Here is a 25,379-nt window from a genome sequence, read left to right as displayed (position 1 = left end):
ATTATCTTCCGCTTTTAGAGGGTTTATTATAAGTAGCTGTAAAATGGCGTCAACTATAACGTATATTTTACCGGAGATATACTAATAGTCTAACTAAGGCTAGCTAAGGAACTCCGAAAAGAGGATAAGCTTTATATGTAGCCGAGTCTTCTGAGTATTAGATAGCATACTCGACTTTATAATTCTAATAATAGCGGCGTAATCTATAAGAATAATAGTCGGATTATAATAGACGGACTAAATAATAGTTCGGGTCTTATAAACGGTCTATACTAAGTAGGTAACCTTTAATTCGGTCGGCTAGTACTTCTGCTTAGCGGTATTAAGACCCTTACTAATATAGAGTACTAGACGGATAAGAATTTTACAAATAATATCTTTAGTAAGCTATTTAGTTTTATTAATATATTAGAATAGTATAGCTAAGAACCCGTGCACTTTAAAGGCGTTTAGCTAGAAAAAAAGAATTTTTCCTAGGTTATAATAGAAAAGGTAGATATTAAAGGTAAGGGCGCCCGTGATATCTGTAAATAACGCTAATTCTTCGGCTATAACTTTAAATACTATATATCTAGTATAGGCCTTATGCGCTTACCCTTTATCTATACTAAGTTAATACGCTTTAGCGAGTAAAGTAGTTTTCTGTCGCTAAAAGAAGGTGATTTAGTAGGCTAACCTTAGGATAAGGTGCTATAACTATCCGGTTATACTAATCCATTACTTAAGTAATTAGAGGGATATTAGTAGGCGGATCTTTTATAAGACGTTAGTGCGTTCCTTCGTATTAAAGAGGCCTAAAGCGTTAACCTTGAATCCAAGGAGCTAGACTAAAAGGTAGCCGATAAAGGATTTAGCCAGGGAGATAAAGATCCGCTTCCGATTGAATAGCGATAGGATAGTCTTTAGATACTAGGTGTATTCCTTCTCGGTATCGGAGACTATAACGATATTATTAATAAAGACGGCGGCGAATATCTTATACGGTCGAAGTAGCTTATTTATATAGCGTTAGATATAGGCTAGTATATTACGAAAGCTTATAAACGCGACCTTCGAATATTCCTATCCCTAATATAAAATAATAGTAAATCTTTTACGGTACGGCTCATATACCGGGAATTAGTAGAAGAAGGCTCGGGCGTTAATAACGGAGATAAACTTCTTTCCCCGGAGGCGGTAGATTACTTTATCTTATAACGGTATCGGGTACACATTAGGAATAATAACTTTATTTAGGGTATAAAGATTAACTACTATCCGGCCCTTATAATTCCCGTTTACGGTTCGCTATATAATGAATACCAGGGCTTTAAATAGTATACGCTATATCGGCTACTCGATTTATTATTATTTATAAAGTTTATTAAGGGTCTTATCTATGAACTTTTAGTTATCGCGACTAAGAGGATATAGCTTTTAGTTAATCTTCTAATTATATTATCCGTTAATTAAAAGGACCTTTATATATTCTTCGGGAGGTATATCGATAACGCCTTAGTCGGTCTAAACCTTCGGATACTTCTCGATAGTCCTGTTAAACAGGCGTATAAAGTGGTTATTATATCGGTAGATTATTACTCTCTCTTTAATACTCTTTATAGGGGCCTTTAGGCTTTTAGCGATACCTAGCTTACCTTCGGGCGTAGTATACCTACGGAAGATATCCCCTTCGCCCTTAATAGGCGGTTCTTCCTTTATACGCTTAAGCAAGATATCTTAAACATTATCGCGGTCGGTATACTAATAGCTATCTACGTAGAATTACCTCTATATAGCCTGGCTTAGTGCCTTATATAATAATTAATAGTCGGTTATCGGCGTTAAATATAGGTATTATAGCTTAGTCGTTAAGAATATAGTTCGGGGACACTTCTATATCTAGGAAAGACTCTAAGGAGTTAAGGCCAATATCGGATTTATTAATCGGTATAAACCTATACGCTTATAGCGGAATAATTAGGCGTTTAGTAGCCTTAAGTTTCCGCTAGATTTAAGAATATTTAGCGAATACCCTTATAGAAACCGTTACGTCTTAGTAGACGTTAATACGAATAGCTTCCTGCGTATTAAGGATATCTAGGCTATTAAGATAGTTAATCTTCTATCCTAGGAGAAGACTAACGTTAAGCTTAGGTATAACCTAAGCCCTAATACATAGGCGGCTAATCTTTATCTTATTACCTACTATACGTTAAACTAGTATAATAAAGGTAGCCTATCCTAAGGCTTTTATCGATCCTATACCCTATAATACGGCGTATTTAGTAGAATCCATATACTTATTAGGAGATCGACTAAGGAGCTACTAGCTTATTATATAGCGGGAGGCTCCTAAGTTAACGTAAATATCGAATAACGCGCCTATAAGAGAATTATAGGCTTAGATCCGGGTGTACCTATACCTATAAGTACTATTAAAGGGATTCTTAACTTCCTAGATAGCACCGTTAATTAGCGTCGAGTTCTATACGTCCTACCTCTATAATTAATACGGCTAAGAGTAAGTCTTCATATATCGGATAAGCTCTAGATATAATCTTATAGGTTAATAGTATTTACTATACTCTTAGCGTACCTAGTAAAGATCGGTATACTTAGGTATAAATCCGGGTCTATTAGTAACCTAATATAGTTAGTTACCCCGCTTAGTTTCCGCGCTATCCTTATCTTCGGACTCTATAAAACCCTTAGAGTCTACTTTAGTATTGTAGTACTCGTTTTTAGGCTTTATATTAGTATTATCTCCGGATATAGACTTAGTAGCGGTCTTTTCAGTAGAGGCGTTAACCTAGTCTTAGGGTTAGTCCCGGGAATAGTCCCTATGTTAATAGTTAGACTACTTATTAGCGTTATTAGTTAGGAGTTATTAACCCTTATTATTAGTAAAGCGATTAGTATTTAGCGTTAGTAGAGCGCGATTTTAATTTTAGCGGCGAAACTAGCTTAGTCCCGGGAGTAATAGTTAGGCTAAGGCGTATAGTAATACTCGAGGACCGGGCTAGAGCGTTAGTTATAATACCACGGTATAGGTTATTATATTACTATAACCGGTAGTGGAGCGTTATATATTCCGCGGTTAATCTTAGTCAGCCTATATTAGTTAACGAGCTAGCTCTAGATTCCCTATATATAATTCTAATACTATCCCGGTATTAGACTAGGTAGATTATTTATAAAGTCGGCCTACTTTCTCTTAGGTCCTAGGCGGACTATTATCACGGCTAGATTAACGTTTAGCTTATCCTAAATAATAAATAGGTACTTCTCCCTAAATTTATCGGTTACCTTAGCTAGTCGGACTGTTTTATCGGCGAATATATAGAGGCTATAGCGGTTAACGATATTTTCTAGGGTATATTTTTCTCGGCGTAGCTTATATTCGGCTTTTTCGTGTAGGAGTTAGAACCGTTTTTCGAGGATATTATTCTAGTCCTTTAGGGTAGCTTATTAGTTATAGAACGTACGGTTACTATTATCTAGACTTATAACCTATTTAGAGGCTTTACCTAAAAGGTATTAAGCGATACCGCGCGGAAGGGCCTTATAATACCTAGCGCTTAGGCCGGTATACTACTTTATAGCGTCCGTGAAATAAAATATATCCAGGAAAATAAGCTTAGTCCTTTTAGTACAGATATCTTAGGTTACGATAAAGTATATTAGTGGGTCGAAATATCCGAGGTTATCTACTTTAAAGCGGTGCTAAGACTATTATAGCTATAATCCGCGTTAAGAATCCCCGATAATAACGAGTAAATCGGATTAAGGTATATACGTTTAACCTCCGCCCGTAAGAGGCGGCTAAGTTAGTGGCTTTATTACCGGCTAAGTTAGCAGCGGGGGAGGATGAGGCGTTTTATCCTGCTATCCGCCGTTTTAACGAGTAGTTTAAGAGCTAGGTCCGGGTACGCCTATTCTAGATACCGTGCTCTCGAAGTTAACCGGGTAGTTAGCCGAAAAGATATAGCTAGAAGTATCTAATATTTAGTATTACATAGTATTTATATAATAGGTAATAGGTTTAGTAGGAGATATATAGAATACGGGCGATTAGTATAAGAGGATTTATTTAGAAAGTATATTGGTTCCTCCTCCTTAATTATAGGTTCTATATCCGTTATCTTTATAGTAGAACGGATTATAATTAAGGTAGGTTTTATTATAGTAAGTAACGGTTCCCGTGGCTCCCTTATAATCTTAAGGCGGCGTAGACTACCTAGCTCTTATATCCTAAGCCCTATTTTAATAAGATAGGTAAAGCTAGGCCTAGCGAGGCTAGCTCCGGCGGTAGTCTCTCCGATACGGCCGGGTTTAATATTAAATAGGTAGTCGTAAAGAGTGAAAAGGTAGGGTTAGGTAAGGAACCAGATAGGATCACGATAGGATTACAACATAGGGGCTGTTAAAGAAGTAGATTAATCGCTGGCCTCCCTCTTAAAAGGGGAGGCTCCTCTGTTCCTTAAGACTACGCTCGGCTGCTCCTCGAGGACTATTTATTTACTTCCTCGAGGGCTATCCTATTTACTTTAAGGGACTATTCTTTTTACTATATAGTGACTTGTTTTGTTTATGCCTTAAGGGGTCTGAGACCGAAGGTGGCTAGACCCCGATAGGTTTATGCCTAGGACCTATTATAACTACTAATACAGACACCAAACACTTAGGGATCTTTTTAGGGTCTATTAGGAGGGGTGCCGGGGGTATAGAGGTGGGGGTGAGAGCTAAGGGTGCTAAAGCCCCTGAAATAGGGGCCTGTGGTGCTATAAGGCCTTTTTTCCCCTTTAAAGCCTCGCTATAAAGGGGTTTAGGCTATACTATAAGCCTACGAACTATCTAAGCTAGTTCGTCGACTTTCTATTCCAGTATAGGAGGCTAGGGGCTCGGGGTTCCGTCGATAGTAGATTCAAGCCCTACGGTTAAGGCCTTTATCTAAGGGGCAGAGTAGAAGGTATAGGCCTATTAAAGCAGCTAAAGAGCCTGTTAGAGTAGTTCCTTAGCCTATACCTTACTAGCCGAACTAGTCGACTTCTAGGACTCGGCCGAGGTTTCTCCAGGGGCTTTATCTATTCTAGACGCCCTTTTAGCCTATTTAGAGCCTAAAAGGCTCGGTTTTTCAGCAGGGGGGGCCCTAGAAGCAGGGGGGGCCCTAAAGGGCGTTTCCAAAGCGCCTTCGGCTTCTAAGTCCGAGGGAGATTCGATTCGGGTCCTAGAAAAACGTCTAGGGGTTAGTGTAGAAGGGCTAAGGTGCCTTTTCGAATTTAGTGGCGTAGCGAGGGTTAAATCCGCTGTATTTTCAGAGGTATTACCTATATCCACCTCCCCTAGGCCCTCTATAGTTATAGGGGCCTTAGGGGCGGGGGCGTTAGGGGCGTTAGGGGCGTTGTTATAGCTAGCGTTATAGCTAGTAGCTTAGTTCTAGTATTAGGAGGAGGTTATATATAAACTGATATTAAACTCGGTGGCTGGGCTGAGGGTAGATGTGGGGCGTGGCTGATAACAAAAGTTGAGCTGAGGGTAGGTACGGGGCTTTACGCCTTTAATTAATTGGTCGAACTATTTCGCGATCACGTTAAATACCTTAAGGGATTATAAGGAGTATTTCTACTAAGGGTTATTATATTATTATAAAGTCTTTTACTAAGTATAAGAGTAGTTACTTAATTTCTTTAGTAATATAACCTTAATAAATAGTCTTATAATACCCGTTACCTACTTATTATAAGGGTAGTTACCTAAGGTATATAGTCACGTGACCTTAATAAATAGCCCTATAATAACTCTTACCTACCTATATATATTATAAGGGTAGTTACCTAAGATACTTAGTCACGTGACCTTAATATATAGCCCTATAGTAACCCTTACCTACCTATTATAAGAGTGGTTACCTAAGTATCTAGTCACATGACCTTAGTACATAGCCCCACAGCAACCCTTAGCTCAACCTTTCGCCCCACTCGGACCCACACCTACCCTTAGCTCAGCCTCCGAGTTTAATATCAGTTTATCTATAACCACGTTAGGAGGTCGTGGGTGCGCCTCTGCGCGGCTAGGCTTACTGCTTTGTCAGCGTGGGCGCACGGGCCATGTCAGACTTTTCCCCCGTACGGGGGGGGCTATAAGTCTATTTCCTAGCATTTTCGCACTTATAATACGCCTAAATTATCGCGTGCACGATACCGGGCTATAGATAGGCGTATAGAGCTTGAAAAGAGCTATCGATTAATATAGGTTTTGAGTGGTTTAGGGCGTTTGCGTGTAAAACGTAGGTCCCCCCACGTGAGTTTTGCGATTATATTTCTTATAGTTGATAAAATGGGTTATATAGCATGGGCAGGGATCTTCCCGCTATCCTAGGGGACTACGAGGTAAAAGAGGAAAACACTAAGGCTATAACCGCTAGCGTCGAGATTAAGAAAGGTTATTGTCTTAGGGATATTATAATATAACCTTATCTTCTATATAACTTAGTGCTATAGTATTTCGAAGGCTTATCTCTTAATATCTATTGGTTTATACACTAACTTTACCGTCTATTTTTACCGTTTGAGTTTTAGAGCGGAAGGTGTGATTTGTCCGTTAACCTTAGCCTCGTTAAGCAGATTCGTCTTTTATTATCATAAAGGGTTAATCTTAACGCGGAACCACGGGATAAATCGTCGTAGGAATTCTACCTTACCGATATAGGTCTCTAGGTCTAATGGTTTTTCCGGTATCTTAATTTCTCGTAAGGCTTCTATACGGTCTGCTATAGTGTAAAGGCCTAGTCTATCTATTTTAAATCCGAGGAGATAAACGGAATTATTGTCAAATAAAGCGTAGTCAAAATCGTCACAAAATAGGTCAAAATTGATTAAGGCAATTATATATAATTATAACTATTATAGACTGTCAGGGAAATGCTGCCACTGTATTTTATATAGTGCAGATTCTGTAAGCGTCCACCCGAATTATACTCTTAGTAATCCGGCCTATTACGTAACCGAAAAAGACTATAGTCTGTTCAATACACCCCCTAATCGCCCTAAACATTAGGTAGGCGATTAAAGCTATTCGTAATCGGCAGATAATCCAGCTATATAATCTATTCGCTATAGCCGCCCTTAAATTCATCCTTTAGGTCCTCTAAATATTCTATCCGGACTTCCTCTAGCTATTTCTGCTTTAACCGTTCCCGTATATCTATCACGCCTACCTAGGACCTAAATATCTTAAATTTCTCGCCGTATAACGCCTTCGTTAATCCGTCTACTACTATTTCCGCGCTCGTAACGTACGTTACGAGTATTTACCTTTATTCCTTTACTTAACGTAATTAATAGCCGTGGATATCGATGTGGCGGAGGCGTGTTATTAACGTGCTAATCTTTTAATTAACTAATCGAATCGTTTAGTTATTATCGTATAAGATCCTTAATTCCGGATCGTTAAATTCCACTCCTATACTAAGTAATAGGCGTTATATAAAGATACCCTCTTTTATATCTTATACTAACGCTAATAGCTCTGCTTCTGTTATTAACGTCGTGACTATATCCTGCGTATTAGCGCGCTACGCGATTATTCCGCTAAATAAGTATATCACGTACGCTTAACTACTCTTTCGATTAAGGGTATTATCGGTAAATAAGGCGTTAGTATAGGTTTTAATAGTATTACCACCTCTTAGTTCTAACGTAAACGATTAGCTATTAATTAGATAAAGGATTAGATAAAGGATTAGATAATCGGCGGCCCTATAGATTATAGGCCCTGGATTAACGTTAAAACGGTATAGCCTTAATACTATAAAGACGACATCTGGCCGCGATATTACTACTACGTATAGTATAGATCCTATCTTCCGTTAATAGCTCTTAATATTAGTCGAGGTCCCTAAATAGAGTAGTAGTTCTACGATCTTAATTAGGTGCGTTAGGCGATAGTTACTACTATACTTACTATTACTATTTAGGTTTAATAGGCGTTCTAACTTAATAACGTAGTCGTGTTATAATAGCTGTATTCTACGGGTAACGCGGTCGCGAATAACCTTAATACTAAGGAACTACTATAGAGTCGCCACCTTCTAGGTTATAATAGCGTTATAGGTTATTAATAGCCTACTCTATCAACGCCTTATATTATTCCTTATAAGTAATAACGATATTATTAACGTAGAAGAATAGGATTAAACCGCGGCGTAGAAAGTAACACGGTTCCTACGGTACTATCTAGAAACCGTCCACTAAAAGAATAGCCAAAAAGCGCTTTTACTAAAGTAGTAGGGACTCCTTAAGTCTATATAACGCCTTTTCCAGGTATAGACGACTCTTAGGGGCTAGAAAACCTGGCGGCGGGTATATAAAGATCTTATGGGGGAGGGGCGTATATATAAACACGTTTATAACGTTGAATTATAATAGCGTAAGGTTACATTAGACGTTGATAGCTATTAATACGCGGAACGACTATCCGGCTAGCGTTACTACATATATCTTCTTAAGCGAGGATTAATACTACTAATCTCCTCGCACTATAAGCCTTACCTTATAATTCTATAGAAATCTATACTTATCGAACTTAAATATTTTTACCTATATCGAATTAAGAACCTAATATCTATCTGCTACGGACGCCGGTACCCGTATCCACGACCCTATCTCCTCGTGGCTCCGTAGGTAGTCTTCTTATACCTATCGGAATAAGTGGCTATAAGGGTGTAAGGGTATATCGCGAGGGTTCTTCGGAGGAGGAGGGAGGTTTTTACGGTTGATCTTTACGGCCGCCGGGGTAACCGCCGGAGCACCCGCAAAAATAACCACCGGGGTTATATTTCCCGAGATAGCCTCTCGGGTTATACTTCCGGTAGCTACCGCCAGGGCCATGAATTCGTAGGGTATTATTAAGCGTCGCTATAGCGCTATAGGCGTAGACCTTTTTAACCGTGGTTTAGTTAGCGGAGTCCTATTTAATATATATATAACCAGGGCGTAACGGCCAGTATTAAATACTATAATCTGATAATCTCTTTTCCAGCTATCTCCTTACCGTATTAGTCGCGCTCCTTTATTTAATAGGAGCTCTATAGCCGTAGCTATACGGGTATCGCGGCACCGTATTCTGTTATCCTAGAACCCTACGGCCGTAACCGTAGGGGTATCACGATTTCCTAATATAACGGCTACTATTAGCACTATAACCGACGGCGGGGTTACTAGTAGAGAGGAGAGTAGCGGAATAGGTGGTTATAGACGTTAATTAGGCGCTATACCCGCTAAACCATACTATTCGTGACCTAAGTTTTATCTGGCCTCTTCCACCCCCTTACGGCCGGGCATTACTAACTATAACCTTAACGGCAAAACCGTTAAGGAAAGGGATCCGGGGGCGTTTTGCCCCGGATCTAAGGGCATAAACGCTTTAAAATAAGCAGTTATATAAAAGGGGGGGTCCTTAGCTTATACGTCCGTAAACGGCTATCAATCTCTAGCCCTCTCCTACTTAATCTAACTAATTAGGTCTTCTAATTACTCCTCGGTTAATTAAGGGAGGTTATCCTTAAAGGTATCGATATCGCCGTTAAAAACGGCATATTCCTCGAAATCTATATCGCGCGTGCGAATAACACGGTTATAGTTATAGTGGCCTAGTATCTAGATACGGAAAATATTAGTAGAATCGTAGCCTATAAGGTAGCCGATATAGGCATAAGCAGCGATACGATTTAATAGCTTATTAGTGCCCTTTTAGGCGTCCTTAGTTATTATATACGCCTTATAGCTATAGGCTCGGAGATATATTATACCCGTGCAGATACGGCGTTAGTATAGTATCGGCAGCCGGTTATATAACTCCCTTTTCGAGGCTATTGGATCTATATCCTATATATATATTGAAGGGATATACGTAGGATATCCCCGGCGAGGGACTATTATTCAAATATTATCCTCTTTTATAATTACTTATTCCACGTTGAAGGTATCTTTCTAGTTTAACTTACGTTACCCTAATCAGAATAGTAACTACTGATCTACTTCTTCGCTAAAGGTTATAGCGGTGTTAGTTATATTTTAGTTATGCATCGTGGGTTAGCAGGACTAACCTCTTTGTCTAATCTTTATCTTAACGATCTAGTGCCACTACATCTTCATTCAGTTATAATAATAAAATCGGCTTCCTTCTAAAAAGGACCTCGTATAGTGTTTTCTAATCCTTATTATTATACTGCCTTCGTGGTATCCGGGTATAGACGTATATGGCCGTGGGAATAGCCTTAGGCTATATAAACGGCGGTAGTTTTACGTTAATATTTATCGTATAACCTTTCGAAATCACCACTATAGTAGCGCGTTTAGCACCCCCGTTCTACGCTTAAGTATCGGTAGCGGAGGCCTCTAAAAGGATACCCTCTGCACGCAGGAATTAGGTGATATCGTGGGATTAGGTTAGCTTAGTATTAGATTCGAAGACGCGCACCTTATAGCCTAATTAACGGTCTACCCAGGTAAGGAATTCCTTAATTATTTAGAGGATATCCACTGCCAGCTTACTCTTTATAACGTAGGTGGCCGTAAAACTACTATAACGGTCGGTGAAAAATATAAACCTCGAGTCCCCGTCGGACGTTCGGTTAAAATCAGTGAAATTAATTGCCTACCGCTCCCCTACGTAAGCAGGTACGGTGCGAGGGCGCCAACGAATATACCGTTTAATCTTTATAAGCTTATAGACGGTATAGTCGATAGTTATTAGTCCCTTTATTTTAACCCCCTACGTCTACTCTTCTAGGTACCTAAGCGGTTTAGGGCTAGTATACCTTAGTCGTAGATACTATAAAATACCCTCCGTAGTGCTTAGATAGCGTATCGTCGATTTATAGATAGCTTTTCGGGTAGAAGAAGAGCCTAGAAAAGCAGTCGTAGATTAGTTAGAGGGTATATATTTAATAATGGTTTAATCGAAGTGGTGACTTAGCTAGTATAGTATAGATCTATCGGTACGTCGAAAGTACTTATGTAGTGGCTTTTAATCCTACTAGTATCCTTATAGTCGTAACCGTTAGTTTAAGATTAAACTATAGGTAAAATCTTCTTAGTATATAACGTTTAATAGTTTAAAATTAAGGCCTCCTATTAGTCCGTTTAATCTCACGGTCACGTTACCGTAACCTTTAATAGGTAATAACAAGCTGCCTATAACTATATAGTCTCCTTACATAGCGGGTATAAAATAAGAAAAACGGGAAAAATCGTTAAAAATATAAATAGTAGCGCCGGAATTAAGGATAGCAGAGGTTCCAAGAGGGTAAGTAGTAGTAGTACCCGCTATAAATGTGGTAGCGTAGGAGACGCCGGTACGGACGCTTTTATAATCGAGTCACGCCTCTTTAAGCTATACAGAGTCCCGGCTTATATCCTTCTTCACCTTCTTTACGGTGCGTAGTTCTTCCACTTCCGCGCGTAGAGCAGGGTCGTATTTAAGGATCCGTTAGACGGTTATTTTAGTGCTCTTAAAGGGCGTCTAGTCGTTATATACCGTATCTAGGAATAAATAGAAGCAGGCGTTAATATTATAGCTAGGTATAGCGTATACACGCTAGATCTGCCCTCTCTATAAAGCAGATTAGCCACGTTTAGAAGAGGGACGGTTAGTTAACGTAGTAGAAGGTATAGCTATAGATATCGCGGTAGTGGGATTCTTAGCTTTATTCTTCCCACGGCGGCCCTTCTTACGGGGCTTAGCCGTGGCCTCTAAGGTATCTTTACCCTCCTCGCTTCCGGTGTATAGTGCAGGGAATACTATAACGCGGTGGCTACCACGTTTTCCTTAGTCTTTAAGTCTAGTAGTAATATATTTCTGACCGAGGGTATCAAGGTCTTCGGGTATAACTACTTAGTTATCTATAAGGCGTCCCTCGGCCTTAGTCTAATCGCGGCCGGTATAGGGGCGTATACCTCTAAAGAAATCAATAACCTATATCTATATAGCGGGCTTTAAACCGGTATCTTTATAGCTTTATAGTAGTGGGTACTACTTATCTAACCACCCCCTAAGCTTCTTAAGGCTATTCGTAGGGTACCGAGTATACTCCATATACTCTTCGTGGGTATCGGTTTAGCGGGTAGCCAGGTACTAATCCGTATCGCGTTTAACAGCTTTATATACCTTACGAGGTATACCTCCTCGTAGTAGTTATCTACGGCTTTAGTTAATAGTATTAACCTACTAGGTTAGTATAGCGTTAATCCCCTTTAGGTAGCTATCGTATTACGCTTATAGGATCTTCCAGCGCGCGATTTCGATATCGTACGCCTTCTAGCCAGCGTCCGTAAGGTTAAGATATTATATAGGGGTACGCCTAGGCGTTATAGAGGGGAAAGAGTCGTAATTCAGTATTATAGGCTCCTCGAGGAATTAAGTCGGATCGACTAGGCGGAGAAACCGCTATATATTCTTATAGGTGGTAACCGATTCGTATAGGCATCGCTAGAGCTCCTAATCCTTATAGGTTTTATCCGTAATAGGGCTAAGATACGATATCTTAAGAGTTATTTATAGATTAACACGCTTTATCGGCGCGGCTAGATAGCTTCTTAAATCGATAATAGTAAAGGTAAAAGGGTAGGTAAAATAGGTATATCTTTACTTAGTAAGTAAGACTCTTAATTATTAAATAAAGCGTAGTCCAAATCGGTATAAAATAGGTCAAAATTAATTCAGGTAATTATGTATAATTCTAACTGTCATAGACCGTCAGGGAAACGCTGCCACCGTATTTTCTATAGTGCAGATTCTGTAAGCGTCTACCCGGATTATACTCTTAGCAATCTGGCCTACTACGTAACCGAAAAAGACTGTGGTCTGTTCGACAAATATAGGTATAAAAGAACTTTACTAAAGAAAGTGCTAGCCAGATATTCTTAAATAGCTTTAGTATAATCTTTAAGTAGGCTACATACTCCTTAAACGTTTTAGAAAAAACGATAATATCGTTAATATATACCTTATAAAAATATCTATATTTAAATAGTCTCTAATCAATAAATCCCTGCACGAATAGTAGGGAGTTCCGAAAACCTATTAGAATAACTTTAGGGCGTTTTAGACCTTTAGGTAAGACGATTATTATTCTTTCCTTATATTCTTCCTTAACGGGGAGCTAGTAAAAAAAAGAGCTAGTATCGAAAGCGCTAAACTATTTCTTTCCTTATAGACTCTAAATAGTTTTATCCTAGGAGGGTATCGGGTACGCATCTAGTAAAATAGTATTATTTAGCTTTCGGAGATCGACTATAACTCGTCCTTTTTTAATACCTTAGCTAGTCAGCTAGATAATAAAACCAGGGTAGGTAAATAGGGTGGGTTTCCTCTACTAGGTTATACGACCTATCTTATATATATCGTTAAACTTATCGTCTAGATATTATCGGTCCTCGTCGCTAAGCTAGTAGAGTCGGGAATATAGGTTTATTTTCTGCTAGTTACTAACTAGATTAACTCGTATACGCTTATTAGGTAGGAGTAGAATAATGCCTTTATCTCGTTAAATATTAAAGGATTATAAAAGTATACGAAGCTACTCCGCCTTAGCGGAGTCGGTAGCGTAAATATATACCCCCTCTTTTATACCGATTTCCGGCACGTTATTAGATGATTCGGGGTTTATGTACCGTGTTTCTTTATAGAGTATAGTTTTTCAGGTTACGGTAGGGTCGGTAAGGCGTCTATTAGTTCCTGCGGTATTATATATATAATTTGTCGGACTAGCTTATAGTCTTTAAACTTATATCACTCGATCGCTATTAGGGTGTAGGCGTTAATCTATTCGATATCTTCTATATCGTCTTTACCTACTTCGTATATATAGCTAAGCCTATCTGACCTAAATAGTATAAGTGAGTATTTAGAATTATTAATATACTAGATAACCTTAGGAGTCTCCGTATCGTAAATATCTAAAAATACCGAATAATACGGTTCTGGCTCGAAATAAAAATTATATCCGTTTACGAGACTATTATATTAAACGGGGATAAGTGTCGAAGCTAAAGGGGGAATTATAACGGTTTAGGCGACTATAATCCTATATCGGCGTCGAATTAGTTTCAGTCGGTATTCGCGGATAGGTATTTTTATATTATAGCAGCCTATAATACGAAGTTAGCCGATAGTGTATAGAATATTAACGCCATAAGTCTAGCGGAATTTAGCGCCTAGGAGTATCCTGGCTTCGAGACCGTCTATAACCCAGGCTATAACGGTAAAACAGCCGACTATAGGAACGTATGAAATATAGCTATCGACGTAGAAGTTAAAAGTGGCGATTTCTTAAACTATTATTTTACCGGGGACGCCATGTATTAGCTTTAGTTTAGCAGCTTCTATAAAACGAATATTATAAGCATTATCTATTAGCTATCTTTAGTCTATAAGAAGTATAGTATATCCTAAGTCTACGTAGATATCTAATTAAGTTCCGTTAGGTATAAGCTTACTAGGGATACGGTAGTACATATAGTAGTCTAAGGCTCGGCCTATTAAAACCTAAGTATTCACGATATCGTTTAGTTTAAAGGCGAATTAGCTAATAAGTGTATTAGGCTTATATAGCCTTAGTGGTTTTAGGGCCTTAAGTATTTCTATCGGCGATATACTAGGGGTATAGGTATATACTAATTAAAGTTTATTTATAGTTATAGACTCGGTCTAGTCTAGCGGGCTTTATAGCTTAGCTTTGTTAGAGTGTAACTTAACCTTAGCGGGGTATAATATAGCCTGCGCGCGGGGTTCGTGATTAGCGGGTAGTATGATATTATCGACTTACGCAGTATAATAAGTCTAACTTAGGCGCTATAGATAATACAGTGCCTAGCCCTTAGGCTTTAATACCGTGTATATATTACCAAAACGGATCGGAATAGTTGTGTTCTGCTTAGTAAAAACGTGTTATATTTATTATATTTATATATTATTAGTTTCGACGTGGCCGACGGTACTTTAGGTTTAGTATACCGGTAGCGGGTTATTTTCTGATATTAAAAGAAATCAGTATAATCATGGTAAGGCGGCGTAGCAGTGTTCTTATAAGGTTAGTGACTATTATAGCCGGTAAAATAAGACTAATTCACGTTAATTTCCTCTGTGTTACCCTTAATATCTCCCTCGTCGATCTTATAAGTGTATATTTCCTCGCCTTCGCTAAGAACTTCCTCTAAGAATATAAAACCCTTCTGTCGTAGCTTAGTCTTATTCTATTCCTTATATGGATTATCTATAGCTATATATATTACCTATCTATCTCTATTATTATTTCGGATCTATTTACGCACGCGATATTAGTACGGACGCTGCTTCTCTTTATACTATCTACTATTGTATCGGAACTATCTACCTCGCTAAGCTTATTCTCCACGCTAGTTTATAAATCTACGTCCACAGAAACCGCGGTTATTTCCGTAACCACGGCTACCTCTGTAATCTAGGTCTTAAGTACGTGTATAGCCTCCGCGTCTATTATATCCGGGGCCATAGCTATAAAAGCCTCCCCGTAGTTAGCTGATCTAGCTCTAAGTAGCTATTCTTTCCATAGGAATATCGTTAGTATAGTATATAAGAAGTCTACTATTAGGAATAATTTAGGTAGGCCGGTTAATATAATGCCCCGGCGGAGTAGGAGTAGGGTTGCCTAGTTATTCTAGTCGTAGTAGTCTGTGCTGGATTTATTATTAAAAGGGGAGTCTACGATTTTTATCTAGGCTTTAATATCTCGTATAAAACTATCTAATTAGAGTAGACTATTAGGGCGGTTATATATTTCTCTAAGGGAAGGGTCGATTCGATTCTAAATCTTCTATTAGATATTGAGGCTTATACGAATACTAGCGCCTAAGGCTTTATAAAGCCTAGTAAGATAATTAGCCTATTCGACGAAAGGACGACCGTTAACGATATCTCTGCTAATAAACTTTATATTAGATATTAGAGCTACTATAGTTTCGGGGCTAAGCTATTAGCGCTAACTAGAGCGGTAAATAGATTATTAAGACTATAGCGGGCCTCTGCTCGCTATATAACATCAAAACTTGTTACCCACTAACTACTCGCTACTCCCTTAAACAGGGAGTATAAGTTAAGATAAGCTTCCTCTCGGAGTTCCAGTCTATTTACCTAGTCTTTTACGCTTTCGATAAATAAGCCGATATCGTGCTAGTAAATACTATCGCCGATATACGTCTAGGAGTTACAAGGGTCTTTATTATTATTAGTGGGCGGGCTAAGAAATCTAATCGAAATAAGTTTTTTTCGGAAATCAGGGCGGTCTCTATTACCGGTACCGGCGAGTTACTACTTTATAAAGAAAGATATTATATTCTTAAACTAGTCGGAAGATAGTATAATAGGTAGGGGAAGAGATAACGTGGTTTAAGAAGGGCTTAGTACGGATCCAATAGTTATATTCTATAGGGGTAGTGCCTATCCTGGATAGTTAGGTGCTATCTATCCCGGAGGGTTAGGTACCGACTACGTGCCCTGGTCGGTATTCGTTATATTAGTATCTATCCCTAGAGCCGTGGTGTCCCTATATAGTAGTACTAGTAGATTATATAGGGCGTACTATAGAGGGTGTTAGCCGATAAGGCATATAGGGAAAGATCCTAGTAAAGGTGGATTAAAGATTAGTCTACGGAGGTAGGATAGTAGTAATAAGTTTAGGGTATATAAATATAGTAGCTATAGGTTATTATTAGTAATAGAAGATAGTCGAGTAAAAAGTAGTCTACGGTCAACTAGATTTAAAATGAGAGTTATCCGACCTACTGATATCTTCTGTCTATACTTCTAAATACCTTATAGATTAATAGGTTAAGTTAGGAGTGGTTCCTAGCTATTTTAGCGAGAGTAAGCACGATTTACTAGTTAGCTATGATAGATATTTAGTCTACGTAGAACTATCCGTAGTGTTACCTTAGCCGCCTAGGTATCCGTAGTCTAGGTATTAGGGAAGGTTAGTTCCGGGTTAGTAGTATCCTAGTAGTTTCTTCTGTTATTTCTGGCTAACTATTATCTCTACCGTTAATATTCTAGGGCGGCTTATGTCTAGAGGAGTAAGGCTTCTTCTTTAATAATAGTAATAGCTCCTTCTAGCAGATTCTACACCTTAGTCTAGATTAGGTTAGCCTTAATAAACTTATAAACTTAGAAATTCTCTTATTCTATTATAAATAAAGGTTCTATCTAGGGTAAGAAGGAGATATCGGGGTAAAACAAAGCAGCTATGTGCTTCTGATATAATATAGCAGTTATAACTAAATAGTAGCGCTTACTATATCACTGCTATTAGGAATCTATAACGTGCTTCGAGTCTATAACGTGTTTAAAAGAGGGGTAAAACTAGAAGTGACTTCGGTAATATAGAATATCGAATATAATCGTTAGTCTAATAAGTCGTTTTTAATATTAATAAAAAGGAGAAAAACGATAGTTTTATCGCTTATAGTCGAAAAGAAAAGCAAAAACTATAACGGAGAAAACTATAGACTTAGCTATAATATCTATATTCGGCGCGGTACCGATTAGTTTAGTTAGGGAAATACTGCAATTAAAGTGCGGCGTTTAACCGGTTATCGGGTCTAACGGAAGAGCGTAGTTCTTTAAACGATTATCGAGAAACTAACAGAAGAAATAAGTACTATAGTATAGTATAGATAACGATCGGTAATAATTAGTTACTACTATTTATTAGGCCGTAAATACGGCTATAGTGTAGAGACTATTAAGAAGATATAAGAACTAAAGATAGATTATAAAGAAGATTAGGAGCTCGAAGAGCTCGCCTATAAGGGCGTGGCAGATATACCTCCACGACCTCCTAACTAAGCTACTCGTAACTAAGCTAGAACTAACTATGGCAGTATATACCCGTACTACATAATACTAAGCTAACGAATAGGGCGTAGTAGCAGAGCACGTAATACTTTATTACTAGGATATAACCGAGGAGGAGTGTAAAGACCTTTTCCGTACTATAGAGAGACCGTTTATGATTAGGGGTGACTTATATAACGTACTAGAATATAATACTAATACCGGCGGAATTACTAAGTAGTTCTTATAATAGAAAAGGTTTAACGACTTCCGCCTCGCCCTTGAAGTTATACACGCCTACGAAAACACGGTAGCACCGTAACGGGGAAAGGTATTATAACAGTCCAGGTGGTTATTAAATAGGGACCTTATAAGCTAGGACCCCGGCGGTATTAAGATACTACTAATACTACTTCTCCTCGTTATCCTTATTATCTTTACCCCCCTTAGAGGCGTTAACGCCGCTCTCGGTATACTTAAGACCCTAAGAGAGTTAGATAGTAAGCTACTCTATTACTGTAAAGGAGCCGCAACGGGATCGTAGAGGGATTACTTATAAAATAATCTATTATCACACTTATTATCCCCTTTATACACCGAGCTCGGCGTGCTAGGTCCTACACCTCCACTAATAAGGTATCGCCGCGGCCGCGGCCGGAAGGTAGCGTAAGAGAGACGGCTTATCTAAAGGAAGAGGCCGTCGTCTTTAGACGCTCCTTAGCCTATGGATTATTAGTATAGTACTATCACGATACTAAAGGGCGATTATTTCCTATAATAATACTATTACTACTAGCGACCTTTACTAATATATAGGCCTTATAGATACCTATAAGGCGCTACTACTTCTTTTTAGTAACGGAGAGGACCTATTAACCTATTAGACCTAATTACTCCAGCGCCTTAGCGATACCGCTATAGTATAAAAACAATATATATCCTTATATAGACGTTAGCTATTAGTATACTAAAAGTATACGGTACTAGTACTAGTAGTATTAGTATATACTTCGACTTTATAAGGGTATATACCTTAACGCTTACTATAACTTTAATAACTGTCTTATATTAGCCGCTATAACACCGCTTTAATACCACCTTAAGACTATTATAGCCTATATACGGTATAACACAGACTATACTTTATTTGTATCGGCGATTCTTATTATTTGTAGACGCTATCTACAACTAGATTAGCATACTATTACCGAAGTAGTATTATATTACCGAGATACTTATAGTGTAATAGTTATTATTATTTTTTATATTACTATTACTATTACTATACTACGTAGTTAGCGCTATACTACTATAACACTACCCACGAAGTATATATTAGAGAAGTATATAGAACGAAATAAGAATTAGAATACTAAGAGAAATTACTACTTGGTATAACGCCGTGATAGTAAGCCTATAGGACTACGAATAGGAATATAAGATACGGAAAACCTATAATAAGCTCTATAGCATTATGGGAAAAAAGGAGGAAAATAAGGAAAACTATATTAGTTACTAACTATATACTATTTTACGGCTATAGGCGGAGCCTTACTCTACCTACTTGCCGCTAGATATAGTCGGCACCTACCCCTAAAACAGGTAAGAGAGCCTGCTTTACATATTCTCTTCATTAATTAAATAGAAGGCATAATAGGAGCGATTTCCGGGGATATAAGGAGAACGAGTATAGAGTACCGTGGCTACCATATAGCGGAGACGCTATAGCACACCCGTAGCCCTTACGCCCTTTTTAGGATTAGCCAAGGCTAATCTAAGCTATAGCCTACTACCCTTCCTATTAGCTACTAGCCTAGATATATAATCTAGATACGTAGAAGAGGTAGACCAGGGCTATATCGGCCCCGTAATAGTATTACTCTACCTAAGCATAAGTATAGAGGTTTTCCCCGGGACCCTAGGTTTTCCCCTTTATAGCTACCCGAGAGGGACCGTATAGCCTAAAATAGACTCCTATCGATTAAATAGAATAGCAGAGTAAGATTAATAATAATAATAATAATAATAATACTAATAATAATAATAATACTAATAATAATAATAATACTAATAATAATAATAATACTAATAATACTAATAATACTAATAATAATAATAATACTAATAATCATAATAATAATAATAAAGGTAATACTATGTTTATACCTTTATCTTTCTAAAGGCGATTATATGTATATTATTAGCGAACTCTAGTACTATTATCTTAAGGCCTCTTGCTAGCTTTTGGTAGAGGGTTGAGATATAAAGGGTAAAAAGTATAGGCGAGACTAGGGAACTCTGTAAGACGCCCCCTTAAAGGTGCTAAGGGGGTGCAGTTTCGCCGTTATATATCCACTTAGTATAAAGGTCCCTGCCAAATTAAATTAAAGTAATTTATAAAGCAAAACGCCCTTTTATCGGCTTTTAATTAAAGACGAAAGATTAATTAGATCCTTACTTTCAGTGTTTTTATACCTTATAGCTATTATTTATGTACTAGTTTTAGTATCTTTTAACAACTTTTTAGCTTTAACACTCTTAAGGCCGTTAATTAATATCCAGGCCGGTTTTACCCTGGGATTTAAGCTTTAATAAACTGAATAGATAGGATTAATTCTATAGTTCTAGGGGTGTGTATTAGATGCCTATAGCCTCTTTATCAGAGGCTGATAAACTATATTATATTAGATATATAGAGTACGTCGATCCTATATATCTATACTTATTTTCCCTTATTTCTCCTGATAGTTAGATATCCCAGTAAAGTACTCAGAGCTTTACTTAGATAAATACATATATAATTCCGTACCTTTATTTATATCCTAACAATTATTATAAGTAGTAGATAAACCTGCTCATTCGATTAAAGCTATTTATAATAGTAATAGCTCCTCTATCAGCACATGCCTAGGCCCCTAGAGTGCTATATTTCTAGCGATTCACAGGCGGCTATTTAGAAGCTTCAGCGCACCTTATAGTAGGCTATAAAAGCAAAAACCCTTATCTCACGCGCTAAATAACTAGGCACTTCGGTTTCTGTATAGTGGTGTCCCTCGTACGTAGGGATAGAGGGGAACGAACTAGCGGATAAAGTGGCTAAAAGGGCACTAGACCCCGAAACAGCTACTAATTCCATTAGTTTGGTTACCCTTAGCCACCTAAAACGCCGGGTTAACAAGGCCTTAATTTAGGACTAGAAAGCCCTTTAGAACACTAAAGAGGAGGCGGAAAAAAGAGGTAAATCAGTGCGTTTAGGCCGCCTTTAAAGGCGCCTAGTCCGCGATAACCTCCGTTTCTCCCGAAAACCATTACTAATATAAGGCCCTAGGTAGGTAAAGTCGGCTTTTATTTAGTTAAAAACCGGCTTCGGTTATCTAAAAACCCACTAAAACAGGGCCTAAAATAGCGCCAATAACCGCTATTCCTATCCTGGCTCCCCTATACAGGATACATCACAACTTTTTCTTTCCTGCCCTTTATATAAAAACAAACGAAGAGCCCTGCGGGAAGCCCTAGCAGGCCTACCGCTATCTTTACGGCTATTATTCAGTACTAAAAGAGGTATATAGGCTTTAGAAGCCTATCTTTTAGCTACTAAAATAGCCTCTGCTGAGTGATATATAGCGTAACCCCTGATTTCTGCGGTCTAGGTTTTCTGTTTTGGTTTTGACCTTATTAGGTTTATTAGGCAGATTATTACGGAGGATGTCCTTTATTTAGTACCGAGTTATACTATATTTAGCTTCTACTAGCCTTTAGCCTTTAGGGTGATAGGCGCCGCGCTATAGCTTTAGGGCTATACGCGCGTAATAAAAAAAAAGTAAAAAAAGCTCCTCTGTCTTAAACTCCACGGCCACGACTATACCGATAATTAGTATAAGTACCTTAATCTTATCATTTATATTAATAGACTAACTAATAGATTAATAGTCCAAATATAGAGTTTAGCTATATTATACTTAGACTAATAATCGTAGTTATATATAGACTATAATCGGGATCACAGGTCTCTTAATATAATAGTATTATATTACTATCTATAATTTAGTATAACTATTAGAAACAGTACCGCTAGATCGCCGTAATATCCAGTCCCCGATGTCATAGTAGAATTCGTCCTTGCACAGGTCAGAGTGCAGTTGATGATATGCTCCTTTATATGCCTTGAATTGAGCATCCTTGATATTCTGAGCGTCAAACCACTCCCGACTCGCATCGCAGCTCGTGGTCCGGTCCCCTGTGCCATGGGCGACGAACAAGCTGTCGACATTCCTGCTAAGCTTCAGACGTCCTGATGCGAGATGATTGGTCCTCTCCAATAAACCAGCAAGCCCTTCCAACGTCCCTGTCTCGTGGTTTAATGGGTCCTCGCGAATACTCCGGACGACTTGTGGGTCACGGGAGAGATATTCCGCGGACAAAGCATGCACGAGCTGCTGCTTCGGCGCAAATCGACTAATGAGTCTTCCAAGGAAGACCTTGACGAAGCTTGGCTCCTCACCCGGTGGAAAGCCGATTAATGGCGCTTCTAATATCCAACCACGTATCCGTGTGACGACGTCCTCATACTCTGGCCTCGAGGCAAGAGTAGCGACCTCGCCCCCGCCCATGGAATTACCCATGACGAAAATCGGTGGTTCCACAGTAGTTGCCACAATGCCGTCATTGTCCGTGACCGCTGCCCTCCTTGCAGGAGGTTCTGTTGCACGACAGGGGGAAGGTGGTAGTTTGTCCCGAATAAAGGCCGCTATATCGGACAGCACCTGCGTTGTCGGTCCCGTCAGGCCGCGATCTGCTGGGACGCGAACGGTGCGGCCCCAACCACGCTGGTCGAATCCGAAGACTTGGATTCCACGAGCAGATAAAGCCAGGAAGAAGCCGTTGTAGCGATTGATATGGTCACTGAATCCGTGAATGAAGATAAGCTTCGCCCTGACAGGGCCATCAGGCTATTTCTGGGAATAAGCTCGTGTCGTTGAAGGAAGCCACAGAGGCTGGATGTTAATCTCACCGTCCATGTCTTAGTATACAACTCCGCACCGTCAACAGCGAATGTGCCCTCAACAGTACTAGCCATGATAATATGGTAAATTGTATGCCGCTGTAAAAATAGAGTGCCAGCACGAAGAATAAGTTTATGTCAGATGTCAGATGCCTACAGCCACCTTATCGAGGTGTGATAAACCATAATGTGTCTCAGATGCCACAGCCACCTTATCGGGGTGTGACAAACCACATTATGTCAGACGTGTGGAGTACCTCGCTCCTATGTATCCACCTTTATTTCCCCTGCTTTATCTATATAGTTAGATATCCCCGTGAAGTATCATAAACTTCACTTGGATGAATACATATATAATTCCGCGTACCTTATTTATATTCTAATAGATATAAGGCCGGCGTTCTAATAAACAAAGCTATTCCGATCGATCCTATAGCTTCTAGGCTATTAAAATTAGCCTTAAGTCTATAGCGGGTAGTTTAGTATTATTAGTAATATCCGCCTGCTTTAGTTTTATTTAATCGTTCTATCGTTTCTATCGTACTACCGTTTAAAGCGTTTAGTATAGTTAATTAATCTTTTCGTTTATCTTATTCCACTACTTTTTATTAGTATAACGATAGCTTCTATAGTAGTAGTGCCCGTTATAGGCCTTATAACGCTTACCTCTCCGAAAGACTAGAGGCCTTAGATTAAAGCCGTGATAACTATCGCGTACTCCTACGATATCGCCGACCTCGTTAATTCTAATCTTAAAGAGACTAAATAGCCTAAGCGCCGTATTCGAACCGATCCACCGTAACCTCCTACTATAGCCGAAGAACGTAACGCTACTAATTAGGATATACTGTTTAAGATCTGGTAGGTGGAAGAGGATCGGTATAAGGCTGAAAAGAGGGGGATTTAAGCACTCCACGACTATATCGCGAAGACGGTTAGCCCTGCTTTAAAGGATTAGTACGCCGGCTAAATAGAAGTAAGGGATATATTAAAGGCCTTTAAGACGCACCTTAAGCCGACGAACGCCGCCTAGAAGTCACTAGTTAAGAGACGCTAGGACGAATACCTCTACAACGTTAGGCGTATACCCTATAAACGCTGGCTAGAAGACTTTATAAAGCTATACCGCGACGCCGAGACGTATAAGGTTCGAGAATACGATACTAAGAAATAATAGATAGACGGCTTCTTTAACGCTATCGGTAGCGTAGTACTAGAGTGGTTAGAAGGACGTTTTATATAGCTTATCCGGTTAGAAGAGGAAGACTTACCCTTAATTTAATCGATTATAGAGGAATATACGATATAGCTTCGTCGCCGCTACCCGTACCAACTCGATAAGAAGCCTACCGTAGTATCCTTTTATACGGTAAGCTTCCTAGGTAAGGATAAAAAAGGTAAGGATTAGCGGGTATAATCGGGATAGTAAGATACTTAGCTATAATAAAAGAAAGAGTGGCTTTACGACTACCGTAATAAGAAGAGGAGTAAATATAACTATAAACCTCTATAGAAGTGCCTAAACGTAAACGAGGCGCGTAGAAAAAAGGAATATATACCTTTAAAAGAGATCTTAGAATGCTACGACTGTATTCTTAAGACCTAGGATAACGAACGTTAAAAGAGATTCCGGGAAAATATCGAAAAGGACGCTAAAAGCCTAAAAACGGGTACTAAAAACGACTCTTAGAAGTTCTAGCTAAAAGAATCGTTAAAAGAGGTATCTAATTTCGTGGATAACTAGGACAAGGATTCTGACAAGGAATCCTATAGAATGTATTCTTTTCTATAGCTAAACGGTAACGTTAGTAGTTACCTCTTTAATTAACTACTAATCGACTCTGGCACCTTAAGGTATATCACTAAGTAACGATACCTATTATAGGACTTTAAACCTGCTATTAAAGAGCGTTGTTTTTAAACGGGTAGTGGAGAGACTAAGCTAGATAAGGGTTATAGCAGGATATAATTAGAAGTGGACGACGAATATAGTAAGCCCTTCGTTTTAGTGCTAAATCGCGTTACTTTTATATAAGACTACCTAATAATCTTAATCACGACTAGAAGATTAAAGGAATAGGGTATCGTTTTTGATTCCGGCCTTAAAGTGCTAAAGGTGGAGGGCTTAATAGCCCTACCTCTGAATAACGTTAACAATTAATACGCTCTTATTCTAACGGATCGTTAATAGCACCTACTAAGCAGCTTCTTTAATAGCTCTATAATGCCTACTATAAGCGTAGTAGACGCTCGCTTATAGCACGAGAGGCTAGGGCACGCCGGCGCTACTGCCCTCGATAAAATTAGAGATACCCTTATCGGAGGCGTTATTAAAGGAAAAGGCCTTTTATAGTGGATTATAAGGCCTATACCCTTAGTAAGGCGAAGATGGTAGTATCTAGACGGTCGCCTAACTACTAAAGGACGATACCGTGGTATAGGGTAGAGGTTAACCTTTTTAGCCTTAACGAGGCCTATAATGGTATCAAGGTCGTGATGCTTTTATACGATCCCTATACCTATTAAGCTA

At 38.8% G+C, this 25,379-nt stretch overlaps 2 protein-coding genes across 2 annotated transcripts; both read right to left on the bottom strand.

Annotated features, from left to right (window-relative positions):
* Positions 1 to 12,853: 12,853 nt before the first annotated feature.
* Positions 12,854 to 13,012, bottom strand: SODALDRAFT_253240 (hypothetical protein; the record flags this gene model as incomplete). The annotated part of the gene is made up of 1 exon (XM_028607427.1): positions 12,854 to 13,012. A coding segment is annotated over one exon (159 nt), but the record flags the coding sequence as incomplete, so codon positions are not given.
* Positions 13,013 to 21,018: 8,006 nt separating this feature from the next.
* On the bottom strand, positions 21,019 to 23,033 carry SODALDRAFT_346723 (alpha/beta hydrolase; the record flags this gene model as incomplete). The annotated part of the gene is made up of 4 exons (XM_028613265.1): positions 22,859 to 23,033; positions 22,559 to 22,796; positions 21,917 to 22,525; positions 21,019 to 21,050 (listed from the first exon to the last, which is right to left on the bottom strand). The coding sequence occupies exons 1-4, from the start codon at positions 22,922 to 22,924 to the stop codon at positions 21,019 to 21,021; spliced, it is 945 nt and encodes a 314-aa protein (XP_028462611.1). The 5' UTR covers positions 22,925 to 23,033.
* Positions 23,034 to 25,379: the final 2,346 nt, after the last annotated feature.

This window comes from Sodiomyces alkalinus (assembly GCF_003711515.1).
Source record: "Sodiomyces alkalinus F11 unplaced genomic scaffold SODALscaffold_14, whole genome shotgun sequence".
Taxonomy (NCBI): Eukaryota; Fungi; Ascomycota; class Sordariomycetes; order Glomerellales; family Plectosphaerellaceae; genus Sodiomyces; species Sodiomyces alkalinus.
This window is presented reverse-complemented; position numbering and strand designations above follow the sequence as displayed.